Source organism: Oncorhynchus gorbuscha, unplaced genomic scaffold, assembly GCF_021184085.1.
Source record: "Oncorhynchus gorbuscha isolate QuinsamMale2020 ecotype Even-year unplaced genomic scaffold, OgorEven_v1.0 Un_scaffold_744, whole genome shotgun sequence".
Taxonomy (NCBI): domain Eukaryota; kingdom Metazoa; phylum Chordata; class Actinopteri; order Salmoniformes; family Salmonidae; genus Oncorhynchus; species Oncorhynchus gorbuscha.
Window position 1 is genome coordinate 2,525 of NW_025745789.1, and position 23,310 is coordinate 25,834.

The window sequence follows — 23,310 nt, forward strand, 5'->3', positions numbered from 1 at the left end:
TGCATTCACCTTATGACATCCAGTGGAACAGTCACTTACAATAGTGCATCTAAATCTTAAAGGGGGGGATGAGAAGGATTACTTATCCTATCCTATCCTAGGTATTCCTTAAAGAGGTGGGGTTTCAGGTGTCTCCGGAAGGTGGTGATTGACTCCGCTGTCCTGGCGTCGTGAGGGAGTTTGTTCTACCATTGGGGGCCAGAGCAGCGAACAGTTTTGACTGGGCTGAGCGGGAACTGTACTTCCTCAGTGGTAGGGAGGCGAGCAGGCCAGAGGTGGATGAACGCAGTGCCCTTGTTTGGGTGTAGGGCCTGATCAGAGCCTGGAGGTACTGAGGTGCCGTTCCCCTCACAGCTCCGTAGGCAAGCACCATGGTCTTGTAGCGGATGCGAGCTTCAACTGGAAGCCAGTGGAGAGAGCGGAGGAGCGGGGTGACGTGAGAGAACTTGGGAAGGTTGAACACCAGACGGGCTGCGGCGTTCTGGATGAGTTGTAGGGGTTTAATGGCACAGGCAGGGAGCCCAGCCAACAGCGAGTTGCAGTAATCCAGACGGGAGATGACAAGTGCCTGGATTAGGACCTGCGCCGCTTCCTGTGTGAGGCAGGGTCGTACTCTGCGGATGTTGTAGAGCATGAACCTACAGGAACGGGCCACCGCCTTGATGTTAGTTGAGAACGACAGGGTGTTGTCCAGGATCACGCCAAGGTTCTTAGCGCTCTGGGAGGAGGACACAATGGAGTTGTCAACCGTGATGGCGAGATCATGGAACGGGCAGTCCTTCCCGGGAGGAAGAGCAGCTCCGTCTTGCCGAGGTTCAGCTTGAGGTGGTGATCCGTCATCCACACTGATATGTCTGCCAGACATGCAGAGATGCGATTCGCCACCTGGTCATCAGAAGGGGAAAGGAGAAGATTAATTGTGTGTCGTCTGCATAGCAATGATAGGAGAGACCATGTGAGGTTATGACAGAGCCAAGTGACTTGGTGTATAGCGAGAATAGGAGAGGGCCTAGAACAGAGCCCTGGGGGACACCAGTGGTGAGAGTGCGTGGTGAGGAGACAGATTCTCGCCACGCCACCTGGTAGGAGCGAGACCTGTCAGGTAGGACGCAATCCAAGCGTGGGCCGCGCCGGAGATGCCCAACTCGGAGAGGGTGGAGAGGAGGATCTGATGGTTCACAGTATCGAAGGCAGCCGATAGGTCTAGAAGGATGAGAGCAGAGGAGAGTTAGCTTTAGCAGTGCGGAGCGCCTCCGTGATACAGAGAAGTGCAGTCTCAGTTGAATGACTAGTCTTGAAACCGGACTGATTTGGATCAAGAAGGTCATTCTGAGAGAGATAGCGGGAGAGCTGGCCAAGGACGGCACGTTCAAGAGTTTTGGAGAGAAAAGAAAGAAGGGATACTGGTCTGTAGTTGTTGACATCGGAGGGATCGAGTGTAGGTTTTTTCAGAAGGGGTGCAACTCTCGCTCTCTTGAAGACGGAAGGGACGTAGCCAGCGGTCAGGGATGAGTTGATGAGCGAGGTGAGGTAAGGGAGAAGGTCTCCGGAAATGGTCTGGAGAAGAGAGGAGGGGATAGGGTCAAGCGGGCAGGTTGTTGGGCGGCCGGCCGTCACAAGACGCGAGATTTCATCTGGAGAGAGAGGGGAGAAAGAGGTCAGAGCACAGGGTAGGGCAGTGTGAGCAGAACCAGCGGTGTCGTTTGACTTAGCAAACGAGGATCGGATGTCGTCGACCTTCTTTTCAAAATGGTTGACGAAGTCATCTGCAGAGAGGGAGGAGGGGGGAGGGGGAGGAGGATTCAGGAGGGAGGAGAAGGTGGCAAAGAGCTTCCTAGGGTTAGAGGCAGAAGCTTGGAATTTAGAGTGGAAGAAAGTGGCTTTAGCAGCAGAGACAGAAGAGGAAAATGTAGAGAGGAGGGAGCGAAAGGATGCCAGGTCCGCAGGGAGGCGAGTTTTCCTCCATTTCCGCTCGGCTGCCCGGAGCCCTGTTCTAAATACAGGCCTAATGATCATGTCCTGGAAATAATTGCGACAGAAAATGCATAACATTGTTGCATGATGCGCATTGACACGGTGTAGTAGGCAGCCTACCAACACGTGAAGAGAAACTACAGAAATGTCTACATTTCCTTACAACTGTAGGCCTCTATACACCCTGTCCCATCTGGCCAGGGGAAACAAAGTGCTGGTAACAATGTTGTAGCAGCCTACACCTCAACGTTAGTGATCTGACATGCTGTATCAGTCTGATCAACTGTAGGCCTCTATACACCCTGTCCCATCTGGCCAGGGGAAACAAAGTGCTGGTAACAATGTTGTAGCAGCCTACACCTCAACGTTAGTGATCTGACATGCTGTATCAGTCTGATCAACTGTAGGCCTCTATACACCCTGTCCCATCTGGCCAGGGGAAACAAAGTGCTGGTAACAATGTTGTAGCAGCCTACACCTCAACGTTAGAGATCTGACATGCTGTATCAGTCTGATCAACTGTAGGCCTCTATACACCCTGTCCCATCTGGCCAGGGGAAACAAAGTGCTGGTAACAATGTTGTTGTTATGCAGGTGAATGAGGACCCAAAAGCGACTTGGCGAAAACAGAGTCTTTAATCCAGTAAAGTAAATCTACAATCATAAACCATAATTCCACTCGTAATGACGAGAACAGACTGGAGACTCGATCATGAATTGCAGGTTGCCTCGGGAAGGCACTTGAACGTAGCAGACTCAGACACCTGCTCACCACGCAGCATCTGAGGGAAACACGACACGACAGGGCGATACACAGACACAGCACGGTGAACAATAGACAAGGATCCGACAGGGCAGAAACGGAAAACAAGGGGAGAAATAGGGACTCTAATCAGGGGGAAAGATAGGGAACAGGTGTGGGAAGACTAAATGATTGATTAGGGGAATAGGAACAGCTGGGAGCAGGAACGGAGCGATAGAGAGAAGAGAGAGAGGGAGGAAGAGAGAAAGAGGGGAACGAACCTAAAAAGACCAGCAGGGGGGAAACGAACAGAGGGAAAAGCAAAATGACAAGACAATAAGACAAAACATGACAGTTGTAGCAGCCTACACCTCAACGTTAGAGATCTGACATGCTGTATCAGTCTGATCAACTGTAGGCCTCTATACACCCTGTCCCATCTGGCCAGGGGAAACAAAGTGCTGGTAACAATGTTGTAGCAGCCTACACCTCAACGTTAGTGATCTGACATGCTGTATCAGTCTGATCAACTGTAGGCCTCTATACACCCTGTCCCATCTGGCCAGGGGAAACAAAGTGCTGGTAACAATGTTGTAGCAGCCTACACCTCAACGTTAGTGATCTGACATGCTGTATCAGTCTGATCAACTGTAGGCCTCTATACACCCTGTCCCATCTGGCCAGGGGAAACAAAGTGCTGGTAACAATGTTGTAGCAGCCTACACCTCAACGTTAGTGATCTGACATGCTGTATCAGTCTGATCAACTGTAGGCCTCTATACACCCTGTCCCATCTGGCCAGGGGAAACAAAGTGCTGGTAACAATGTTGTAGCAGCCTACACCTCAACGTTAGTGATCTGACATGCTGTATCAGTCTGATCAACTGTAGGCCTCTATACACCCTGTCCCATCTGGCCAGGGGAAACAAAGTGCTGGTAACAATGTTGTAGCAGCCTACACCTCAACGTTAGTGATCTGACATGCTGTATCAGTCTGATCAACTGTAGGCCTCTATACACCCTGTCCCATCTGGCCAGGGGAAACAAAGTGCTGGTAACAATGTTGTAGCAGCCTACACCTCAACGTTAGTGATCTGACATGCTGTATCAGTCTGATCAACTGTAGGCCTCTATACACCCTGTCCCATCTGGCCAGGGGAAACAAAGTGCTGGTAACATTATGTATTTATAGCATAAGCCACTTTATTTGTCTTAAGAGAAAATGTGAATGTGATCACCTTAGGTTCATATTATATAACTTCGGTTGGCTAGGCTACCTAGGCCCAGAGGTGGAAAAGTAGTTTACCCAGTTGTCATTGAGTAAAATGACTCAAGTAAAAGGGAAAGTAACCCAGTAAAATACTACTTGAGTAAAAGTATTAATACACTAAAGTCGCAGGCTACTTGAACATATTTTTTACGTAGTTACTTTACACCATTGCCTTTGCCTTCTTTCATCCAACAATCAAATCAACAAATAGTGATGACATAGTCTAGACTTGCTCCTACCTGGCACGCAGGCGTCCCATCTAGAGCTCTGGAAATGCAAATGCGCTACGCTAAATGCTAATAGTATTAGTTAAAACTCAAACGTTCATTAAAATACACATGCAGGGTATTGAATTAAAGCTACACTCGTTGTGAATCCAGGCAACAAGTCAGATTTTTAAAATGCTTTTTGGCGAAAGCATGAGAAGCTATTATCTGATAGCATGTAACACCACAAAAGACCCGCAGGGGACGTAAACAAAATAATTAGCATATTCGGCGCTACACAAACCGCACAATAAAATATAAAACATTCATTATCTTTGACCATCTTCTTTGTTGGCACTCCTAGATGTCCCATAATCACTATTGGGTCTTTTTTTCGATTAAATCGGTCCATATATAGCCTAGATATCGTTCTATGTAGACTGTATGATAAACGGAAAAAAAAGAGCGTTTCATAACGTAACGTCATTTTTGAAAATTCAAAAAGTTGACGATAAACTTTCACAAAACACTTCGAAATACTTTTGTAATGCAACTTTAGGTATTAGTACATAAAATTCATCAGGAGGCTATGTAACTTCTATAGGTGTCGTCTGGAAAAAAACATGGCCGAGAGAGCTCGACCAAAACATCCGGTCGGAGAACGGAGGGAAGGAGTTCCCTTGAACCGGTTAGACCAAGAATCAATTGCGAATCAAATGACAAGACTCTAGACAACGTGTGGTAGCTGTAGGCGCTGAAACCTCGGTCTCATGTAATTCGGTTCACTTTGAACAATTCCTGGAAGTAAGCGCAAGGATATTTATTTCCATTTTCAGTGATCAGGTTTTCCTGCGCTATTCGATGAAACTCACGCTCTGTTAAAGTCACAGCCGTGATTTAACCAGTTTTAGAAACGTCAGTGTGTTTGCTATCCACACATACGAATCATATGCATATACTATATTCCTGGCATGAGTAGCAGGGCGCTGAAATGTTGCGCGATTTTTAACAGAATGTTCGAAAAAGTAGAGGGTCGACTTAAGAGGTTAATGCACCTGTAACTGGTAATTACAGGTGAACAGTATATGGATCACTATACAGAAGTAGTGCACATTGGGGTTTGAAAAAAATATGTAATTTGTTTCCTATTTTTCCCCTAAACGTTCAGCACACATCAACCAATATAGGTCAGGTAGGTATATACAGCATATTATTTAAACACTTACTGCATGTTTGAAATGTTTACCTGAATTCCTTACCATCCCAAACAATGTGTCACTACCAAAACATATTGAAAACGTTTTGAAGAATGGGGGAAATTACATCTGTCTGAAGATTACAAAATGAGGGTTCTATGACCCTACTATGATATACCATCTGACTCCATTATCATGTGAACACTATGGGCCCATTATCGTATCCAGTGGGTATTGCCAAGGTTGCAAGCCTTGCGTCACCACTCGGAATACTATAAGATGCACGTGTGTTTACCATTTTTCAATTATGAAGAGGCTAAGGGACAAGGAGCCAATGTCCTAACATTACATTATTGAGTTAACCTTCGCTCAGAGATGCAGTGAAATCTTGAAACCAAATCAAATCAAATCAAATTTATTTATATAGCCCTTCGTACATCAGCTGATATCTCAAAGTGCTGTACAGAAACCCAGCCTAAAACCCCAAACAGCAAACAATGCAGGTGTAAAAGCACATGTTTGCAATCCAAACATGACAATGGAATTCACACAGTAACATTCATTTAGTTGATTCACGTTTCATCAGTCTTCACACTTCTCCTGGGGACAGGGACTACATGTACATTGAAGTATTATGACACAGGAGACACCCTGAGAACACTGAATGGTCAGAAACAGTTAAGAGACCTCATTAGAGACCTCATGTTGCTTGATCATCCTATTTTTACAACTTAATTGAGGAAAATTAGAACAATCCGAAAATTATTTTTGATACTGTCGCAGAGCTAACTAAAAAGCAGCATTCCCCAAGAGAGGATGGCTTTCACTTGAGCAGTAATAAATGAATGAACTTCTTTGAGGAAAAGATCATGATCATTAGAAAGCAAACTACGGACTCCTCTTTAAATCTGCGTATTCCTTCAAAGCTCAGTTGTCCTGAGTCTGCACAACTCTGCCAGGACCTAGGATAAAGAGAGACACTCAAGTGTTTTAGTACTATATCTGTTGGAATTATTATGAATAAATGAATAAACAATATCCCCATTTTAAATAGAATTTTAACTAAGTAAACGTATACTCTGTTATATTATATTTGATTAACAATATGAGTTCATAAGAAGGGATTGTGTGACACGGACAAGGAGTAATTAAAGTTAATGAACACCATTCCAACTAGGAAGAAAGGAATGGGTGGTGGACTGTGTAAACACATAAGGTCGTTAACCTAGCGTTGAACCTACAGAAACTTAGCTCTGGGGTTTTTAGATAAAACAGTGAGTGTATTCCTAGGTTTTCTGTTAATTAGAACTGTCAGCTCAGTGGTGATCGATAATGTTGAGGGGTCAAAATTACCTGGGAGTGTGTTAGTAAGTTAGAATGAACTTTTCACCTCACTTTGTCCAGGTCGAGAGGAGGGGATTCTGTTAACCCAATTCAGCCTCCACAAGGAGTATTTACAACTGAATATGATTGAAGGAATGACCCCATCTAGTGGAGGAATAATAGACATGGTTCATGAGGGCTTTTAGAGGAGGGTAAGTACTACACAGAGAAACACAGTAGACGTAGATAGACATGGTTCATGAGGGCTTTTAGAGGAGGGTAAGTACTATACAGAGAAACACAGTTGACCTAGATAGACATGGTTCACGAGGGCTTTTAGAGGAGGGTAAGTACTACACAGAGAAACACAGTTGACCTAGATAGACATGGTTCACGAGGGCTTTTAGAGGAGGGTAAGTACTACACAGAGAAACACAGTAGACGTAGATAGACATGGTTCATGAGGGCTTTTAGAGGAGGGTAAGTACTACACAGAGAAACACAGTAGACGTAGATAGACATGGTTCACGAGGGCTTTTAGAGGAGGGTAAGTACTATACAGAGAAACACAGTAGACCTAGATAGACATGGTTCATGAGGGCTTTTAGAGGAGGGTAAGTACTACACAGAGAAACACAGTAGACCGAGATAGACATGGTTCATGAGGGCTTTTAGAGGAGGGTAAGTACTACACAGAGAAACACAGTAGACCGAGATAGACATGGTTAATGAGGGCTTTTAGAGGAGGGTAAGTACTACACAGAGAAACACAGTAGAACTAGATAGACATAGTTCATGTGGGCTTTTAGAGGAGGGTAAGTACTGTACAGAGAAGCACAGTAGAACTAGATAGACATCAGATCTTTGAATCTGTCCTATTATGGCGTCTGTGCGAGCACGGGCAGCACCATTGAGGCCATCTCCATTTTGAAGTAGTCAGTTTTCTTCTTCTACTATTACTATTTGGCAAACAAACTGAAAGGGTGCATCCTGCCACATGCAGTGTGTGGTTTGAACAGGTATAAAGGCAAGGTTGGAGATTTACTACCGCCTGCAGTTATGGACATTTTTGCTCAGAACTATAATTCATTGGATGATCCCTCCTGATGACCCGATTGGAATTATGTGATCCTTCCTTAACCCATATGAAGTCCCACCCACCCAGTAGACAACTTCAAAATGGTGACAGTCTTCAATGGCGTTAGCCATGGCAAAACAGGCTTTTGGGCATTCGAGACCTCTAGCTATTTCTATGGGAAGAACTAGCCGCCATTTGGGGGAAAAAACATCATCCACATCCATGCATGTTCAAATGCCTTTATTCAAGTGCAAGCAGAGATGTTATAGTTTTTGATTAATACTTAAGTAAGAGCAGTGCTACATGTTGATATGCGTTCAGCAAATCAACAAAGGGTTATGATCAAATCAGTCACATATTTCTAAAACCACATTACCATAATTTCAAACTCTTGAATAAAAGAAATTAGCAATTGATTGGCAATGGGACATCATTATTAGATTTGTGGATGTGTGTTAGGAGCATTGTTGCATCTGTGCCAGGCAGTGCTATCAGATGTATTCTGGTCTCACCACAAAGCGAAAGTCATACTGGCCTTCAGGACAGGGGTAGGACAGGGCCAGACTGCTGTTAGTAGGGATCTGGGCCATGTCATTCTTGAAGTCCTGGACGTGAAACACATACCTGCCCTCACATGTTAGGAGCAGTCGGTTGCTGAAGTGAACACTGTTGGTCTGGTTTTGTCTGAGGCTGCTTTGGAGAGAGAGACTGGCAGTGGGGAAGGAAATACACCTGGAACATTCTCGTTGGTTCTTAAAGACTCTTGCTGACCAACTGATGGGGTTGGTTTCCTTGGTCTGGTAAATCACACTATTGTGGTTTGGTGTTGTGAATGACTTGCTATATTCTGGCGTGGGGTAATAAGGTTGGTAGTTATTGTAGCGCCTGTTGTAATCATATCGCATAGCTTGGCGTGGTGGCTCTTTGTTGGTTGAGTTGATGGTGACGCTCCATGGCTCAGCAGTGTAGATCCTGGGATGGTAATCATGCTCTTCTTCACTCTCACTGCTTTTGTGCTTCCTCAGAGTGTCGAACGACAAGGCGTTGAACTGGAAGCCTCTGAGCATGCTGACACGATAGAGCTTCTCGTGGCTCCTGTAGAGCTCTGAGGTGAACTGCAGATCGTAGAGCTTCTCGGCAGGGATCATCGGGAAGCGGATGTGGCTTAACAGGGCCGCCTGGCTCTCGGTGCCGGTCAAGTCACCCTTCTCTATGATCCAACTCTCCAGAGCTTGCAGGAGGAACCCTTCATCCGGTACCACGAGGTCAGACCGCGCCAAGAGGGCCATCAGGAAGTCTGTGGAGAGGTCACTCCAGGCCGGGGAATTGATCAGAGCCTCACAGTTCCAGGCCAGGTACTGGAGGCAGTTCTCCTGAAGCAGCAGGTCCCCAGTCTGGACGGAGTACTGGTACAGGGAGACCTGGGTGTAGAAGGAGGGGTCCTCAGGGAGAAGTACGGTGAAGAGCCTGCCGGTGTCCTGCATCAGACGTTTCACCCCAAACTTTGAGGCCAGCTTGTGGAGGCACTGGGCAGAGGAAACGGTCACGTCGATCTTGCGGGTGTAAAGGTACCTAGAGAACCAGAGCAAGGACATTTAAATAAATTAACTTGTATTCAAACATGTTTAGGAGATACCATAGCTAAAAAGGAACTTCAGCAAGTGGTGTTGGACCTAGAGAAAAACTGTGCTTTAAGTAAGGCACCCTGGATCTACACAATTGATGCAAGGAGACGTGGATTCATCTCGACAGACTACTATTGAGGTCTAAAATCATCTGACACATTTGGATTCTTGTGTATGTATTTAACCAATAAACATAAAGTGTATCTAAATAACACCTGTTAAGGGTCATAGACTAGTACCTGATGAAGCTGGTGACACAGGAACTGCAGGCTTGACTCATCTCCAGGGAGAGGTTACTGGACCCGTTGGTGATGTTGAAGTGTGGGTAGAGAGAGAGGATCAGTTTGTGGGTGCAGATGTTCCTCTCCTCCACTTCCAACTTCCCCTCCTCATCTCTGTTTCCTGTGGGGCTCTGGATTGTGATGAGGAAGTCACAGTCATCCCCACGGTCAAACAGCTCGCCCAGGTCATCTGACAGGCCCAGACTGTGGTCCAGGAAATGTGCTGTGTCACTGGTCAAATCTGTGCCTGTACAGTATGAGGAATACACGTGATTAGGACTGTACATGATGAGTAGGAATATGTAGGGCTGATAGTGTGTATTTTAGTTTCGGTGAAGTTTAACAACATGTATTCATTCTTCCCTTTATTTAACCAGGAAAATAACCTTGTGTAGTTGTTATGGGTTAAAATGTCTGTTTCTTCCATAACTTTTGTTCAGACAGGGGCTGCAGACACACACAGTGAATCTGAAATGTATTTTATTCAATTCCTTGAATCCTTTCAAATCACCTAAAAACATCAGAGGGAATCAGGGAGACCATTGGATCTTATCCACCAATGCTCTCCTCACTTCTCTCTGATGTTTTCCCACGGAGGCGTGGAGACTTTTCAGAAGGAGAAGAGAGGAGCCAAGGAATCAGGGGAAACACTATTGAGATTCACCCACAGTGTAGTAATGTACCTCTCTCACAAACGACCCCTGCGTCCTCCTTGTGGGAACAGTCGGTCAACGCCCAGCCCTTGAAAGAACAGCTGGACAGGGACTTCTCGGTTCCTTTGCAGTCCATATCATCCAACCAGATTGAACCCGACCCTTGGATACAAAACAGAGGATAAACAAGGAGCAAAATCATGTGCAGAAATAAGAAAAATATTATGTTGTGGTGTATTAAAGTAAGTTAGTTGACTCTTTCTTCTGGTGCTGCCTGCCATTCACACAAATCACTACCTATTTGAACTTGCTCCCTCCAAGAATCCCAAATTCCTTGTCGTCATATTGCTAAAGTTATTCATCCTCTCATACTTTTACAAAAGTCGCTAGGGGCTAGGGGGTTGCTGAGGTTTGATTTGGGATTCAGAGTTATTGACAATGCTACTAATATTTGTTTTTTTCCACTGCGTCCTGGTGGCAAAGTCATGTAATGAGTCATATTCATCAGACAAACTGTAGCAAAAGGTTTCAAATTCTTGTGCTGACAGAACATGAAGGACTGTGGGCTCACCTTTTCCGTGGCCGATGTGAGTAAAACATTTAAACGTGTTAACCCTCGCAAGGCTGCCGGTCCAGACGGCATCCCTGACCGTGTCCTCAGAGCATGTGCAGACCAGCTAGCTGGTGCGTTTACGGGCATATTCAATCTCTCCCTATCCCAGTCTGCTGTCCCCACATGCTTCAAGTTGGTCACCATTGTTCCTGTACCCAAGAAGGCAAAGGTAACTGAACTTAATGACCATCGCTCTGTAGCACTCACCTCTGTCATCATAAAGTGCTTTGAGAGACTAGTCAAGGATCATATCACCTCTACCTTACCTACCACCCTAGACCCACTTCAAATGTGCTTACCGCCCCAATAGATCCACACACGATGCAATCGCCATCACTTTGCACACTGCCCTATCCCATCTAGACAAGAGGAATACCTATGTAAGAATGCTGTTGATTGACTATAGCTCAGCATTCAACACCATAGTACCCTCCAAGCTCAACATTAAGCTTGAGGCCCTGGGTCTGAACCCCACCTTGTGCAATTGGGTCCTGGACTTCTTGACGGGCCGCCCCAAGGTAGTGAAGGTAGGAAACATCACCTCCACTACACTGATCCTCATCACTGGGGCCCCACAAGGGTGCATGCTTAGCCCCCCCCTACTCCCTGTTCACCCATGACTGCGTGGTCAAGCATGCCTCCAACTCAATCATCAAATTTTCAGATGACACAGTAGAAGGCTTGATTACCAACGAGGACAAGACAGCCTACAGGGAGGAGGTGAGGGCTCTGGGAGTGTGGTGCCTGGAAAACAACCTCTCACTCAATGTCAACAAAACAAAGGATGATCGTTGAAAGATGAAAACAGCAGAGGGTGCACCTCCCTATCTACATCGACAGGACCGCAGTGGAGAAGGTGGAAATGGACCACACACACAGGCAGTGTGGTGAAGAAGGCGCAACAGAGCCTCTTCAACCTCAGGAGGCTGAATAAATTTGGCTTGTCACCTAAAACCCTCCCATATTTTTACAGATGCAAAATTGAAAGCTTCCTGTCGGGCTGTATCACCGCCTGGTTCGGAACTGCATCGGGTGCTGTAGGCTCTCCAGAGGGTGGTGCGGTATGCCCAACGAATTACCCGGGGGCAAACTACCCGCCCTCCAGGACACCGACAGAACCCCATGTTACAGGAAGGCCAAAAAGATCATCAAGGACATCAACCACCCGAACCATTGCCTGATCACACCGCTGTCATCCAGAAGGTCAGTACAAGTGCATCAAAGCTGGGACCGAGAGACTGAAAAACAACTTCTATCTCATGGCCATCAGACTGTTAAACAGCCATCACTAGCACATTAGAGGCTGCTGCCTATAGCCATAGACTAGAAATCATTGACCACTTTAAGGAACGGAACACTAGTCAGTTTAGTAATGTTTACATATCTGGCATTACTCATCTCATATGTATATACTGTATTCTATACTATTCTATGATATTTTACTCACCTAATGTTTACATATCTTACATTACTCATCTCCTTCCATGTTGTGCCTAGTGAATACAACCCAGGTATTCTCTCCCTGTTTCAGTCTATTTTCTTCCATGTTGTGCATAGTAAATACGACCCAGGTATTCCCTCCCTGTTTCAGTCCATTTTCTTCCATGTTGTGCCTAGTAAATACGACCCAGGTATTCTCTCCCTGTTTCAGTCTATTTTCTTCCATGTTGTGCCTAGTAAATACGACCCAGGTATTCTCTCCCTGTTTCAGTCTATTTTCTTCCATGTTGTGCCTAGTAAATACGACCCAGGTATTCTCTCCCTGTTTCAGTCTATTTTCTTCCATGTTGTGCATAGTAAATACGACCCAGGTATTCTCTCCCTGTTTCAGTCTATTTTCTTCCATGTTGTGCCTAGTAAATACGACCCAGGTATTCCCTCCCTAATTCAGTCTATTTTCTTCCATGTTGTGCCTAGTAAATACGACCCAGGTATTCTCTCCCTGTTTCAGTCTATTTTCTTCCATGTTGTGCCTAGTAAATACGACCCAGGTATTCCCTCCCTGTTTCAGTCCATTTTCTTCCATTTGGTGCCTAATGAACATGACCCTTGTAAGATACTCACCCTCTCCATAAGTCCCTCCAGTGACAGCAGATACAACGCCAGGGAACTTCAGCTGACGGCACACCACCTGAGCCTCGGCCAGGTCCCAGCCATCGTCACAGATGGTCCCCCATTTCCCCTCGTGGTACACCTCCACTCGACCCTCTGAGTCATGCTTACCCCCCACCAGCCTCACCTCGCCCTCCTGTGTGGGCTCTGTCGAGGACTTACCTGTGAGCACAGAGAGGGTGAGGATTTAAGTTAGTCAGTTTAAAAATTGGACTGATGAGCTTCAACTGACAACGGATTTATGCAACTTTGCTGTTTGCTTACATTTCTATTAGGCGGCAGTACAAAGCATGAACCAACTTGTTTGTGTTTTGCAAACAGGAACTTGAGGAGAACACTACATGATTGGCCTATTGTCTCGGGGGAGGTTCCTTGTCCCTTGTCAATCTTTGGCTTATTGGTGAATTCAGCACTCAGACAATATCTTCTTTAAGTAAATCAATCAAACCTTTATTTAATGCAATTGCAGACAGAAGTTGACAACGAAAACACAGCAGGCATGTTTGAGAGTAAGTTCTGCATCCCACTTAAGGGCGCAGCTGATTTTATACATGTGATCTCTCCCTAGTGGTATGATCACCTACATCAATGTATGTGTGTATCAATAAGCTGAGGTTACCTTATAAGGCCACCTAGTACAGTAGCTTCTCTGAATTTATTGCAATTGTCCACTGTCACACAAGATCAAAATGTCAAAACCAGACAGTGGTCACTTCTCTTTATCTAGTTTCGGTCTGGCTCAGACCCAGCCTGCAGGCACACTCTCACAACAGCCAGGGCTTAACCACAAAGACTAATATAGACTCAGACCCAGCCTGCAGGCACACTCTCACAACAGCCAGGGCTTAACCACAAAGACTAATATAGATGCTTTTGCAACATATAGTGGCAGAGTGTTTAGACACACAGCAACAGTATCTATTATAAGGCCTGCAGCAAAACATAGGAATCTTAAGGTCCACTTAATCAATAATGCGGAGGGTCTTTGGGACCCAACCCCTACACTATTCCTGATTCCCTGTAAAGTCTACTGTAAAAACATCAGGTCATTGTCCTACTAACAATGTCATTCAAAAACAAGCGTGTGTTGGAGTAATTGTGACAGGAATTTGAGGAGTACACTACTTGAATGGCCGATGCCTGATTCATTGGAAAGTCTACTATAAAAACATCAGGTCATTGACGTTCTCAAACTAACATGACTTAATTGTGATGAAGTGATAGGAGAATGTCAGATTTCATTGTCCAACTGAACTTACCCTGGTCCCAGATCTGTTTGTGTTGTATAACCATGGCCTTTGGCCTTTGGCATGACAATGACGGTAGGAGTTGACAACACAGTACAAACCAGGCTAAATGGAACTCACCGAATAGATTCCATGTTGCAGAGTCCAGTCCAGGGACATGGAGAAGCAACAGCAGCCACAGAGTGATTCCACGACTCTGCATTTTCACCAACCAGCTTGGAAACTGACAAGCAGACAAGCAATAGAACAATAGGAACATTTGGCATCCTGAGTGGCTCAGCGGTCTAAGGCACTGCATCACAGTGTTCGATCCCTGGCTGTATCCCAACCTGCTGTGATTGGGAGTCCCGTAGGGCGGTGCACAATTGGCCCAGCGCCGTCGGGGTTTGGCCGGTGTAGGCCGTCATTGTAAATAATAATTTGATCTTAAAAACGGACTTGCCTAGTTAAAGAAAGGTTAAATAAATCAAAAATTAATTCTGCATGGAAAGAGCATGCAACATTCCTCCACAGCAACGTGAGAGACTGATCAAAAAGCATGCAACATTCCTCCACAGCAACGTGAGAGACTGATCAAAAAGCATGCAACATTCCTCCACAGCAACGTGAGAGACTGATCAAAAAGCATGCAACATTCCTCCACAGCAACGTGAGAGACTGATCAAAAAGTACAGGAAGCGTTTGGTTGGAGTCATTGCAGGTAAGTCGCTCTGGATAAGAGCGTCTGCTAAATGACTTAAATGTAAATGTAAAGGTGGCACAACCAGTTATTATTTTTCCACACAGGGGCATTGCTTTTGTTTATTAAATAAATAAAATAAGTATGGAATTATTGGGTTACTTGTTCACTCAGTTTCCCTTTATTTCATATTGGGTTATAGTTGAAGATGATAAAAAAATATATATGCAAAAGTAGAGAGTGTTTTTTTCACAGCACTGTATATGAAGTGTGACTGGTTCATGACATTTAACCGTGGATGTACGGAGAAAATGCCCTCCTTTTCCTGTTGTCACTTCTGTTGGTCCCCTCACCTAGGGGTTCGTACTCTCTGATTGGCTCCAAGTCAAGTTGTCTGACACTGACGAGATTTTCAAAAGTTGTTTTGACACTGACTGACAATCATTGCGATTCGACAAGTAGAAACGTCAGGTTCGTCGCTACCGGGTCGGCTCGGTAGGTATCGCTTTTGTTCTGGCAAGAGAAGGAACGGCCTCCCACTGTTATCCGCAGTGAGGTGCTCTGTGTTTCATGGTGAAATATGCCCACCTCACAACGTCTTGAGCAACACCATTGGCATAAAGCTTTAATGTCTAAAGTTAGCGTTATATATTATACCATCTTCCCCAACAATAACAACCACCAGTAGCATAATTGTATTCTACACACAAATACATGTAGTGCTGTATCTGCTAAAAATCTACTGCTTCATGTCAAATACCTGCGTCCAATAAGACAACTGAGTCATACAGGCTACATACAGGCTACATACAGGCTACATACAGGCTACATACAGGCTACATACAGGCTACATACAGGCTACATACAGGCTACATACAGGCTACATTGCACTGTGCTATTCCACTCCGTGCGTTGTATTCATAAGAAATCATATCACATTCAGTTGATTTTTAACGCAGTCCATTTTCTATACATAAAGTAAATGTATGTGTACAAGAGACTATCAAGTATATCTATTACAATCAAACAGTATTGTTTATGCATCACTGAGGACAATAGTTAATTGGGCTTTTCCAGAGATGACATTCTGATTCTCAAATGTCTTACCTCTTGTGTCTTGCTGTGTGCGTCGTGGTTCTTTCCCAACCCTTATGAAATTATACAGCTTATATAGCCACAGGGGTGGAAGTAGTTGCTAATGTAATGAAAACTGCACTTCTGCAAATCGATTCTCTATGTTTCGTTTCCTGTGAAATCAAAGGGGGTCTGGTAAGCATTTCTTGTCGTGAATCTTGCCCTGGAGGCAGCTGGGCACCAGCGGGCACAGCCACAAAGTCATAAAATCAGATTTGAAACCTAACCCTAACCGTAAACCTAACCTTAACCTCACTGCTAAACTTAATGTCGAACCTTAAAGCACTTTTTTCCATTTGTTTTTAGATATAGCCAAACTCGTTGGACTTTGCAGCAGGGACATCTAGCGCAAATCGCTCAGTTCTGCCTTGAGGGCAAGATTCTTGACAATTAACGTTAACTTGATCACAAAGGGACTGGTTGCACAGGTTGTGTAAGTGAGCAAGTCATAACATGTGACAAAATAAGCGAGTATTGTTGTTATGGGATTTTTATTAATAATGATGTATACATTTAGCTTAGAATTATAACTGAACAGAATACTACTCTGTTACTGTATGAATGTATGAATCTTATTATAATCATAATAATAAATATAAGGTGTGTAGTTTTAGTCAAGAATTAGAACAAGGACTTTCTGTCCCTACCCAGGGAGGGGAGAGACCTTGGGCTTGTAGTAGATTGTTTAACAGGTGGCAGACAATGTGAGAAGGCTTGTGAACTATATTGCCATTGTATCCGATAGGAGGAGGGACATTTATGACGACATGTGCGGTATATGAACCAATCTACATGGTATTACAACCAGAGCTCTCGGGAATAAATGCTATTGATTAATATTGAGACTGATCTTTGTCTATTTTATGCAAATAAGAAACTTACAAATTCTTAGAAACGGACAAAGTGTTTTGCTTTGTTAAAATTGAATTGGATAATGAACATATAGGAATTAAATTTCTCCAACAATTATGCAGAAAATCATTTTACCATCTAAACCGCTGTGAAATTTCTTCCATGAGAAAAAATAGTGTATTTTTGAAAGTAAAAACCGCAAAAACTAAAGCATAGAAATACCGCACATAGAGCAGATCTACCTCCTCTTAAACTTCCGTTCATTTAGAAATACGTATCTCTAAAACATTTCTATGTGAATTTTGTCAGGTCGCCCAAAAAGTGACATATTGCAGATCTACTGCCTCTTAAACTTGCATTCAATGAGAATGACAGATGTATAACACATTTCTATGCTCATTTCATTGGTTCGCCCCAAAAATTACATATTGCAGCTTTAAAGCAATTTTTTTCAGTTCTACACATTTTGGGTCAGAGAGAAAATGTTGCAATTTTATAACACATTTCAAGCAATTCCACAGATTGTGCAATGTTAAAATTATATCAATTGGAGGTGGATATATTTCAAGGCCTACTTTCAAACTCAGTGCCTCTTTGCTTGACATCATGGGAACAACAAAGGACCTTGTGAAGAAGCTGGAGGAAACAGGTAAAAAAGTATCTATAACCACAGTAAAACGAGTCCTATGTCGACATAACCTGAAAGGTCGCTCAGCAAGGAAGATGCCACTGCTCCAAAACTGCCATAAAATAAGCCTGACTACGGTTTGCAACTGCACATGGGGACAAAGATCATACTTTTTGGAGAAATGTCCTCTGGTCTGATGAAACAATTTGTCCATAATGACGTTTGGAGTAAAAAGAGGGAGGCTTGCAAGCCGAAGAACACCATCCCACCTGTGAAGCACGGGGGTGGCAGCATCATGTCGTGGGGGTGCTTTGCTGCAGGAGGGACTGGTGCACTTCCAAAAATAGATGGCTTCATGAGGAAGTAAAATTATGTGGATATATTGAAGCAACATCTCAAGACATCAGTCAGGAAGTTAAAGCTTGGGTCTTCCAAATGGACATTGACCCCAAGCATACTTCCAAAGTTGTGACAAAATGGCTTAAGGACAACAAAGTCAAGGTATTGGAGTGGCCATCACAAAGCCCTGACCTCAATCCTATAGCAAATTTGTGGGCAGAAATTAAAAAGCATGTGCGAGCAAGGAGACCTAGAAACCTGATTCAGTTACACCAGCTCTGTCATGGAGGAATGGGCTAAAATTCACCCAACTTATTGTGGGAAGCTTGATGAAGGCTACCTGAAACGTTTGATCCGAGTTAAACAATTTAAAGGCAAAGCTACCAAATACTAATTGAGTGTATGTGAACTTCTGACCCACTGGGAATGTGATGAAATAAATAAAAGCTGAAATTGTCATGTTTTGTCTTATATTGTCTTGTCATTTTGCTTTTCCTTCTGTTCGTTTTCCCCCTGCTGGTCTTTTTAGGTTCGTTCCCCTTTTTCTCTCTCCCTCTCTCTCTCTCTTCTCTCTATCGTTCCGTTCCTGCTCCCAGCTGTTCCTATTCCCCTAATCAATCATTTAGTCTTCCCACACCTGTTCCCTATCTTTTCCCCTGATTAGAGTCCCTATTTCTCCCCTTGTTTTCCGTTTCTGTCCTGTCGGATCCTTGTATATTGTTCACCGTGCTGTGTCTTTGTATCGCCCTGTCGTGTCGTGTTTCCCTCAGATGCTGCGTGGTGAGCAGGTGTCTGAGTCTGCTACGGTCAAGTGCCTTCCCGAGGCAACCTGCAGTTCATGATCGAGTCTCCAGTCTGTTCTCGTCATTACGAGTGGAATTGTTCTTTATGCTTTATTTACCGCTCCGAATTGTCTAGGAGTATTGAATATTTACTTTACTGGATTAAAGACTCTGTTTTCGCCAAGTCGCTTTTGGGTCCTCATTCACCTGCATAACAGAAGGATCCGACCAAAGAATGGACCCAGCGACTACAGACGCTCGTAACACTGCCGTCGAGATCCAAGGAGCCATGCTCGGCAGACACGAGCAGGAATTGTCTGCTGCTCGCCATGCCGTGGAGAACCTGGCCGCTCAGGTTTCCGACCTCTCTGGACAGTTCCAGAGTCTTTGTCTCGTGCCACCTGTTACTTCCTGGTCTGCCGAGCCTCCGGAACCTAGGGTTAATAACCCACCTTGCTACTCCGGGCAGCCCACGGAGTGCCGCTCCTTTCTCACCCAGTGTGATATTGTGTTCTCTCTCCAACCCAACACATACTCTAGAGAGAGAGCTCGGGTTGCTTACGTCATTTCACTCCTTACTGGCCGGGCTCGAGAGTGGGGCACAGCTATCTGGGAGGCAAGGGCTGATTGCTCTAACAATTACCAGAACTTTAAAGAGGAGATGATTCGGGTTTTTGACCGTTCAGTTTTTGGTAGGGAGGCTTCTAGGGCCCTGGCTTCCCTATGCCAAGGTGATCGATCCATAACGGATTACTCTATTGAGTTTCGCACTCTTGCTGCCTCTAGTGACTGGAACGAGCCGGCGCTGCTCGCTCGTTTTCTGGAGGGACTCCACGCAGTGGTTAAAGATGAGATTCTCTCCCGGGAGGTTCCTTCAAGTGTGGACTCTTTGATTGCTCTCGCCATCCGCATAGAACGACGGGTAGATCTTCGTCACCAGGCTCGTGGAAGAGAGCTCGCGTCAACGGTGTTTCCCTGCTCCGCATCGCAACCATCTCCCTCCTCTGGCTCAGAGACTGAGCCCATGCAGCTGGGAGGTATTCGCATCTCGACTAAGGAGAGGGAACGGAGGATCACCAACCGCCTGTGCCTCTATTGCGGACTTGCTGGACATTTTGTCAATTCATGTCCAGTAAAAGCCAGAGCTCATCAGTAAGCGGAGGGCTACTGGTGAGCGCTACTACTCAGGTCTCTCCATCTAGATCCTGTACTACTTTGTCGGTCCATCTACGCTGGACCGGTTCGGGTGCTACATGCAGTGCCTTGATAGACTCTGGGGCTGAGGGTTGTTTCATGGACGAAGCATGGGCTCGGAAACATGACATTCCTTTCAGAGAGTTAGACAAGCCTACGCCCATGTTCGCCTTAGATGGTAGTCATCTTCCCAGTATCAGATTTGAGACACTACCTTTAACCCTCACAGTATCTGGTAACCACAGTGAGACTATTTCTTTTTTGATTTTTCGTTCACCTTTTACACCTGTTGTTTTGGGTCATCCCTGGCTAGTATGTCATAATCCTTCTATTAATTGGTCTAGTAATTCTATCCTATCCTGGAACGTTTCTTGTCATGTGAAGTGTTTAATGTCTGCCATCCCTCCCGTTTCTTCTGTCCCCACTTCTCAGGAGGAACCTGGCGATTTGACAGGAGTGCCAGAGGAATATCATGATCTGCGCACGGTCTTCAGTCGGTCCCGAGCCAACTCCCTTCCTCCTCACCGGTCGTATGATTGTAGTATTGATCTCCTTCCGGGGACCACTCCTCCTCGGGGTAGACTATACTCTCTGTCGGCTCCCGAACGTAAGGCTCTCGAGGATTATTTGTCTGTGTCTCTTGACGCCGGTACCATAGTGCCTTCTTCCTCTCCGGCCGGGGCGGGGTTTTTTTGTTAAGAAAAAGGACGGTACTCTGCGCCCCTGCGTGGATTATCGAGGGCTGAATGACATAACGGTTAAGAATCGTTATCCGCTTCCCCTTATGTCATCAGCCTTCGAGATTCTGCAGGGAGCCAGGTGCTTTACTAAGTTGGACCTTCGTAACGCTTACCATCTCGTGCGCATCAGAGAGGGGGACGAGTGGAAAACGGCGTTTAACACTCCGTTAGGGCATTTTGAGTACCGGGTTCTGCCGTTTGGTCTCGCCAATGCGCCAGCTGTTTTTCAGGCATTAGTTAATGATGTTCTGAGAGACATGCTGAACATCTTTGTTTTTGTCTATCTTGACGATATCCTGATTTTTTCACCGTCACTCGAGATTCATGTTCAGCACGTTCGACGTGTTCTCCAGCGCCTTTTAGAGAATTGTCTCTACGTGAAGGCTGAGAAGTGCTCTTTTCATGTCTCCTCCGTTACTTTTCTCGGTTCCGTTATTTCCGCTGAAGGCATTCAGATGGATTCCGCTAAGGTCCAAGCTGTCAGTGATTGGCCCGTTCCAAGGTCACGTGTCGAGTTGCAGCGCTTTCTAGGTTTCGCTAATTTCTATCGGCGTTTCATTCGTAATTTCGGTCAAGTTGCTGCCCCTCTCACAGCTCTTACTTCTGTCAAGACGTGTTTTAAGTGGTCCGGTTCCGCCCAGGGAGCTTTTGATCTTCTAAAAGAACGTTTTACGTCCGCTCCTATCCTCGTTACTCCTGACGTCACTAGACAATTCATTGTCGAGGTTGACGCTTCAGAGGTAGGCGTGGGAGCCATTCTATCCCAGTGCTTCCAGTCTGACGATAAGGTTCATCCTTGCGCTTATTTTTCTCATCGCCTGTCGCCATCTGAACGCAACTATGATGTGGGTAACCGCGAACTGCTCGCCATCCGCTTAGCCCTAGGCGAATGGCGACAGTGGTTGGAGGGGGCGACCGTTCCTTTTGTCGTTTGGACAGACCATAAGAACCTTGAGTACATCCGTTCTGCCAAACGACTTAATGCTTGTCAAGCTCGTTGGGCGTTGTTTTTCGCTCGTTTCGAGTTTGTGATTTCTTACCGTCCGGGTAGCAAGAACACCAAGCCTGATTCCTTATCCCGTCTTTTTAGTTCTTCTGTGGCTTCTACTGATCCCGAGGGGATTCTTCCTTATGGGCGTGTTGTCGGGTTGACAGTCTGGGGAATTGAAAGACAGGTTAAGCAAGCACTCACGCACACTGCGTCGCCGCGCGCTTGTCCTAGTAACCTTCTTTTCGTTCCTGTTTCCACTCGTCTGGCTGTTCTTCAGTGGGCTCACTCTGCCAAGTTAGCTGGTCATCCCGGTGTTCGAGGCACTCTTGCTTCTATTCGCCAGCGCTTTTGGTGGCCGACTCAGGAGCGTGACACGCGCCGTTTCGTGGCTGCTTGTTCGGACTGCGCGCAGACTAAGTCAGGTAACTCTCCTCCTGCCGGTCGTCTCAGACCGCTCCCCATTCCTTCTCGACCATGGTCTCACATCGCCCTAGACTTCATTACCGGTCTGCCTTTGTCTGCGGGGAAGACTGTGATTCTTACGGTTGTCGATAGGTTCTCTAAGGCGGCACATTTCATTCCCCTCGCTAAACTTCCTTCCGCTAAGGAGACGGCACAAATCATCATCGAGAATGTGTTCAGAATTCATGGCCTCCCGTTAGACGCCGTTTCAGACAGAGGCCCGCAATTCACGTCACAGTTTTGGAAGGAGTTCTGTCATTTGATTGGTGCGTCCGTCAGTCTCTCTTCCGGGTTTCATCCCCAGTCTAACGGTCAAGCAGAGAGGGCCAATCAGACGATTGGTCGCATACTACGCAGCCTTTCTTTCAGAAACCCTGCGTCTTGGGCAGAACAGCTCCCCTGGGCAGAATACGCTCACAACTCGCTTCCTTCGTCTGCTACCGGGTTATCTCCGTTTCAGAGTAGTCTGGGTTACCAGCCTCCTCTGTTCTCATCCCAGCTTGCCGAGTCCAGCGTTCCCTCCGCTCAAGCGTTTGTCCAACGTTGTGAGCGCACCTGGAGGAGGGTGAGGTCTGCACTTTGCCGTTACAGGGCACAGACTGTGAGAGCCGCTAATAAACGTAGGATTAAGAGTCCTAGGTATTGTTGCGGCCAGAGAGTGTGGCTTTCCACTCGCAACCTTCCTCTTACGACAGCCTCTCGTAAGTTGACTCCGCGGTTCATTGGTCCGTTCCGTGTCTCCCAGGTCGTCAATCCTGTCGCTGTGCGACTGCTTCTTCCGCGACATCTTCGTCGCGTCCATCCTGTCTTCCATGTCTCCTGTGTCAAGCCCTTTCTTCGCACCCCGTTCGTCTTCCCTCCCCCCCTCCCGTCCTTGTCGAGAGCGCACCTATTTACAAGGTACGTAGGATCATGGACATGCGTTCTCGGGGACGGGGTCACCAATACTTAGTGGATTGGGAGGGTTACGGTCCTGAGGAGAGGAGTTGGGTTCCGTCTCGGGACGTGCTGGACCGTTCACTGATTGATGATTTCCTCCGTTGCCGCCAGGATTCCTCCTCGAGTGCGCCAGGAGGCGCTCGGTGAGTGGGGGGGTACTGTCATGTTTTGTCTTATATTGTCTTGTCATTTTGCTTTTCCTTCTGTTCGTTTTCCCCCTGCTGGTCTTTTTAGGTTCGTTCCCCTTTTT

The 23,310-nt window shown here is 45.8% G+C and overlaps 1 protein-coding gene across 1 annotated transcript; it reads right to left on the reverse strand.

Moving 5' to 3' along the window:
* Positions 1–8,012: 8,012 nt before the first annotated feature.
* Positions 8,013–16,438, reverse strand: LOC124019995 (galectin-3-binding protein A-like). The gene is made up of 6 exons (XM_046335409.1): positions 16,107–16,438; positions 14,441–14,543; positions 13,026–13,235; positions 10,379–10,510; positions 9,654–9,942; positions 8,013–9,361 (listed from the first exon to the last, which is right to left on the reverse strand). Exons 2-6 carry the CDS (start codon positions 14,520–14,522, stop codon positions 8,281–8,283), a joined length of 1,794 nt encoding a protein of 597 aa, XP_046191365.1. The 5' UTR covers positions 14,523–14,543; positions 16,107–16,438; the 3' UTR covers positions 8,013–8,280.
* Between the last annotated feature and the right edge of the window lie 6,872 nt (positions 16,439–23,310).